At 41.3% G+C, this 6,137-nt stretch overlaps 1 protein-coding gene across 4 annotated transcripts; it reads left to right on the top strand.

Annotated features, from left to right (window-relative positions):
* Positions 1 to 713: 713 nt before the first annotated feature.
* LOC123443735 (casein kinase I-like) lies at positions 714 to 5,111 on the top strand. Of its 4 annotated transcripts, XM_045120247.1 has the most exons (14): positions 714 to 1,034; positions 1,161 to 1,201; positions 1,930 to 1,999; positions 2,090 to 2,238; positions 2,337 to 2,432; positions 2,531 to 2,601; positions 2,837 to 2,898; positions 3,048 to 3,111; positions 3,184 to 3,268; positions 3,341 to 3,467; positions 3,567 to 3,649; positions 3,733 to 3,793; positions 4,253 to 4,392; positions 4,508 to 5,111. In XM_045120247.1, exons 1-14 carry the CDS (start codon positions 959 to 961, stop codon positions 4,796 to 4,798), a joined length of 1,416 nt encoding a protein of 471 aa, XP_044976182.1. In that variant the 5' UTR covers positions 714 to 958; the 3' UTR covers positions 4,799 to 5,111. The 4 variants fall into 4 exon arrangements, with proteins under 4 accessions (XP_044976182.1, XP_044976181.1, XP_044976183.1 ...); XM_045120246.1 differs by having other exon boundaries at positions 3,184 to 3,467; XM_045120248.1 differs by having other exon boundaries at positions 3,184 to 3,467; positions 4,516 to 5,111.
* The last annotated feature ends 1,026 nt before the right edge of the window (positions 5,112 to 6,137 follow it).

The raw sequence follows: 6,137 nt of genomic DNA on the forward strand, positions 1-6,137 counted from the left end.
GTATCATAGTTGTAATTATCTCAATACTGATAGATGTATCATCTACACACAAAAAATCATGATGGAATGACATTCCCGAGGTCTAAAGAACAAAATCTATGCTAAGGCTGGTCATAGTGGGGAGTATCATATAGTAGTATCATGCATATGATACTATTGTATGATACTTCCTCCGTCTCAAAATAAGTGTCTCGAGCTTAGTACAACTTTGTACTAGAGCTAGTATAAAGTTGAGACACTTATTTTGGGACGGAGGGAGTACTATCTTCATAGTGCATAGTATCATAAACTAGTATCATATGTGACCTTATTTATTGACATGCATGACATATAGTAGCATATCATTTAACATGTTACGGTATCTACCTATGTTACTCTAACCATCTCTTTTCTTTAATTGCCTGCCACATCAGCATGTTTGCTAGTCCCAATTACATGATACTAACTTAGTTACTCACACTATGGCCAATCTAAAAAGAATATTTTGGAATTCCTTTTGGAGCACACATTTTGTTTTTTCCCACACACCCACGAATTTCATTTCATCACTAAAATTTACACGCAGTTAGAAAACAAAGTAATGTTTGTTGTAAAAATATATTCTGAATTAATATTGGTTTCTTCCTATTTATTTCGGATTTTAGAATAGCATTTTCGTCACTTTCGCAGGTCCTAGTTGCGATGTTAATCTCTCACACCGGCACCTCCACTTTCCAAGAATTCTGTTTCAGCGGAGCGTGGTGGCTGGTGGGTGATGCTCGCGAAAGCAAAGCACCACCGCGAAAGCAAAGCACCACCACCCCACAACGAAAAAGAATATCCCCAATCCCACACTTCTATCCCCGCTCAAACCCTAGCTACCAATCTCCGCAATTCCTCCCTGGCTCAGGTTCCTCCGTAGCTGGATGCCCTCAACCTAGGCGGCGGCTCTGTGGCGTGTGTGCGTGCGCGGCCGCCGATGGAGCCGCGCGTGGGCAACAAGTACCGCCTCGGCCGCAAGCTCGGCAGCGGCTCGTTCGGGGAGATCTACCTCGGTTCGTGTGCTGTTTCCCCGCCTGAACAAACCGTTCTGATGCTAAAGCTCCCGCCTTTGTCCTCTTTCTGCTGGATTGCTGATTAAGTCGTCGGGTGTTTTCACTTTCTCTGGGTTGCCGGTGCAGGTACTAACGTGCAGACCAACGAGGAGGTCGCGATTAAGCTTGTGAGTTGATGCGTCAGTTCTCTTGGATTAAAGTATAGTTGTGTTTATGGTTTATAATCAGTGGCAGTATTGCTTTTAGTGCTAGTATTTTCTTTTTTGATATGGGTGCAAGTTTGATAATTGACGATTTTCTGAAAGAAATGGGCCCAAAGATTAGAGTGACAATCTTATATCTCACTCTTGCGGGAAGTACAATAACAAGAGTATATGTTCCCTGGCTGTTCTTCAGGCTTATGTTTCGCGAATTGGTAGCTCTCAGTCAAACTTCTTTACCAATCACTTCCATCTGCGCTTAAAGGGTAAATGGTGTGTACAGAAGCAAGAGTCATTGAAAACTATTTCCTAACAAGGACCACGGGTAGCTTTTATACGGACTGAGCCGTGTAAGCTCTCCTGCATTTGCTATCTTGCATTACTTCATTTTAGTTCCCAAGAATTAAACGTCAGAGAGAGTATCGAAAATAGAGGAGACGAAAAGTTGATAGATGGTGAATGCAGCCCAACCACCTCCATATCCTCTAGTGCATCAGCAAGATTGTACTTGTTTGCTTCAGTTCTGAAGTTCTAATTTTAGTCCCTTATTTGTGGCGTGCTTTGGAAAAATGTCGCTGCATTATTGGTGTCAGTATAATGGTTGTTATGATGCCATGCTTAGTCCATTTCTCCAAAACTATTGCAGGCTTTGTTCTGTTAAGACTGATAAGGCCTTATGATCTTGCTCTGTCCAGGAAAATGTGAAGACAAAGCATCCTCAGTTGCTGTATGAGTCAAAGTTGTACAGGGTACTGCAGGGCGGAAGTAATACCCGTTCATTTTCTTTCCTTTGACCATAAATATAATTTATTCTTTGCTGTTGTGATGCTGATACACACATTTTTGGTTGTGCAGCTGGGATTTCAAATGTCAAGTGGTTTGGTGTTGAGGGTGACTATAATGTTCTTGTTATGGATGTTTTGGGGCCAAGCCTTGAAGATCTTTTCAGCTTTTGCAACAGAAAATTGTCACTCAAAACTGTTCTGATGCTTGCTGATCAAATGGTATACTCAATAATAGAGATTAGCTAGTCCTTGACATTTTTGTTTTATTATTTGATGATTTTATCTGGTTAAATTCATTTAACTTCCATTTTTATTAGATAAACCGAGTTGAATTTATACATTCAAAGTCCTTCTTGCATCGAGATATTAAGCCAGACAATTTTCTCATGGGCCTTGGAAAGAGAGCAAATCAGGTCAGTCATATTTTGTGCTGTTCACCTGCCTACAGGTCTAGGAGTTATTTAGAATATTATGTATATGCGCTTATATCTTGTCCTTAATGTTCTTGTAGGTATATATGATTGATTTTGGACTAGCAAAGAAATACAGGGACACTTCAACACATCAACACATTCCATACCGGTATATCTAGGCTGATGGTTGAGTCAATTGTCATTTGCACGTCTGCATTAATTTATTTTAGTTGCTTTGGTAACGGCTGATGTTACTTTACTGGGCACCATAACAGGACTGTGTTTCTACATGAAATCGTATTGATGGCATAATAGATATATGTATTACCAAGCATCCTTCTCTTAATAAAGATTTTGTACTTGTCTACCTATAGCCTATATGACAAATGTGTATTGAAAAACAGGGAGAACAAAAATTTGACTGGGACAGCTCGATATGCGAGTGTAAGCACCCATCTTGGAATTGGTCAGTCCACTTCACAAGTTGAACATTAGATCCATTTATCTGTTATGCATATCTTTAAGTGCACCATGTTAACGTTTCTTCATTAAATCTCTCTTGCCTTTAAATGGACCATCTTGTTTAAAGAATAAAGGTTGATGCTTTTTAAATAGAACAAAGCAGAAGGGATGACATGGAGTCTCTTGGATATGTACTCATGTACTTCTTGAGAGGAAGGTTGGTCATGGAGCCTCATATCATTCTGTTTTTCTGTCATCTGGTGTGTTCTAACAGCCCCCCTGTTACCAGTCTCCCATGGCAGGGTTTAAAAGCCGGTACGAAGAAACAGAAGTATGAGAAAATCAGCGAACGGAAGATTGCCACTTCAATTGAGGTGATTCTCGTGCATTTTAAGTTCAATCATGACTTAACTAGTGTGTGTATTAATTGTTTTGTTCGATTTCAGGCTTTGTGTCGGGGATACCCTTCTGAATTTCAGTCATTCTTCCATTACTGCCGCTCGCTACGTTTTGAAGACAGTCCAGACTATCAATACCTTAAGAGATTGTTCAGAGATCTTTTTATTCGAGAGGGTTGGTTTTCTATTTATGTTACTAGATAAAGTTTTGCATCACAACATTTAAAAGGAATACTACTTTGGGACACTTCTCATTGGATATTTTTCTGTGTAGGATTCCAGTTTGATTATGTTTTTGACTGGACCATTCTTAAGTACCAGCAGTCACAAATGACCAGTGTTCCACCACGCGCTATTGTCAGTGCAGCTTAAAGTGGTAACCTTCTGCACTTGTCCGTGGAGATAAATATCTGATAAATGTTCATATTCTGTTGTTGTAGGCCGCCGCTGCAGGACAAAGCTCGGGGATGGCTCCCATTGCAAGTAATAATAGACTGTCAGGTAATCTTGTCATAGTAGTTTTTTTTTTCTTGCAACTAACATTGTCGCATTTTTGATAATTAGATTTCGTTATTTGAAGAAATAGTATAATGGTTTGATGTTTTGTGCAAAATTATATGCAACACCAATAATAGTAGTAATATAATATGCTTCCTCTGTCCAAAATTACTTGTCACTCAAACGGATGTATCTAGACGTATTTTAGTGCTAGATCATGCATTTGAGTGACAAGTAATTCGGGACAGAGGGAGTATGTAAGTAGGCAGGGTCATAAACTGTTTCTGGGACAGAGGGAGTATGTAAGTAGGCAGGGTCGTAAACTGTTTCCCTTTATAGGAGCACATCCTGTTTCAGGTGCATGTTCAGAACTACTCTTCTGTTGTTTTATTATTCCTTCAGCTAATCCATGGGCCGAGTAGGTTCTGTTAGGTTGGCTAACTGTCTCCTGAACTGATTTAGCCACTGAAGAAGGAAGAATAAGTGGGTGGTCAGCTGATCCTACACGAAGTCAGGTTCCACCTACAGGAATAAATGCAGGCAGCTTATCGAAACAGAAGTCACCAGTCAGACCAGATCTGTCCGCACCGAAGGAAGCTGTGGTGAGTTTGTTCTGCTTCATTTGTTTAGCATTGCTACCATGGTGTTCTTTGGGTGCCTGAAGGATCCTATTTATCCTTCTGCAATGTAATTTCTCAAACCTCGAATGACCTGTAGTTGTCCAGTTCGACTTTTTTGGGTCGGTCAGGCGTGTTCTCAAGGCGACCTGCTGTTTCTAGTAGCCGAGATTTGCCAAGCAGTGAAGCTGAACCATCGCGTAGTCGTGCACCAGATGTGAGTCCAGGGACATTCCAGAGAAACTCAGCTCCACGGAGGGCCTCACACACGCTTGACTACTCTGACCCCAGGCACAAGTCTATCAGCAACAACTACGAGTCCACTATAAGGGGCATCCAAGGCCTAAATTTCGATGCCAATGATAGGGGAGCGAGGCCATACAAGGCCTAAATTTCACTACCAGTATCTTCTTATGGATCCTACAAATCGTGTATAGTATATGATCTGCTGAAGTTAAATTGGGGAGCGAGGCCATACTTTCTGAACTACTTCACCATGTGATCCACAAGCTACATGCTGCAGCGGTGAGGCAGCCTGCTTACCCAAAGAAATGGGGGCTGGCTGGCGAAATAAAGGTCGGCGACAGCCACAGCCCTAAAATGGCACGCTGGGCCTATGTTTTTGCCTCTGTACAGTTTTCCTTTTGTGCGTTGAGATGCTGCTTTCGTACTTTTCACATAATATTATGTGGATATTTACCTAACTGTTATGGCTCGTATGTTTACATTGGAATGCCTTGTTGACTTGCGCAGGTAACTTTAAGTTGAGTGATAATTGCGTAAGTGCTTGGGATTGTTATCGTAGGGACTGTTAACTTCCGGCACCTCCACGACAGCTCTAGTGTATAGAGACAACATTGATCCAAACAGTATAATCTTTATCTGTGAGGTGACAGTGCCACCATGCGTGAGTGAGATCAACATGAGCATGTACATGCAAGCCACGAGCAAAGGACGTGTTGTTTGGTGAAAGGCAACTTTTCTAGGGAAGTAGGGATTAACCATATACTCACTCCGTCCCAAAATAACAACACTTATTTTGGAAGGGATGGAGTAATTAACACATGTCAATCCTAACGCTCTAATAAATGATGATTGCCATGATAAAGGCTTCTGCAAGAACCCTATGGAAATAATATTGGAAAAATAGTGTTTGATATAATGATAAAACTCTTTTAAACCTAACAAACAAGAGGGAGAAAATAATACAACTATAATGATTATTGTCTTGCTAAATAACATGTGAAAAAATGAAAGCAAAGGAGCAAAGAGATCCAAGTTCAAGGAGAAAGCCCAGAATAGATTCCCCTTTCATGGGTCACACAATTCCCTTAATGGGCCAACTAGGAGCCCAACTAGAGATCCAAATTATGCCTATCCTCCCACCTCATCTCAAGGGTAGCCTTAGCCATTTGAAGGAGTCATATAGACGACAAATAGCCCCTCATTGCCATGTAACCCGTTCACTCTGTTGGCACATTGCCGGTGAATGATGACATGTTTGTTCGGAAGGGCTCCCTTGACACATTGCCGTTGAATGATGATATGTTTGTTCAGAAGGGTGTGCGAGCGATGGATCATGATGGTAAGACACGCGGCAAGGGATTTACCTAGGTTAGGACCCTTCTAGAGGTGGTAAGACCCTACTCTTGCCTTTGGTGGTTGTATTTCTTGAGTGCTCGTCGATGGTCGGGAGGATCACCATAGTGACCAGTTTCTCGGGTTACAAG

The sequence above is a fragment of the Hordeum vulgare genome, chromosome 3H (assembly GCF_904849725.1).
Source record: "Hordeum vulgare subsp. vulgare chromosome 3H, MorexV3_pseudomolecules_assembly, whole genome shotgun sequence".
Taxonomy (NCBI): domain Eukaryota; kingdom Viridiplantae; phylum Streptophyta; class Magnoliopsida; order Poales; family Poaceae; genus Hordeum; species Hordeum vulgare.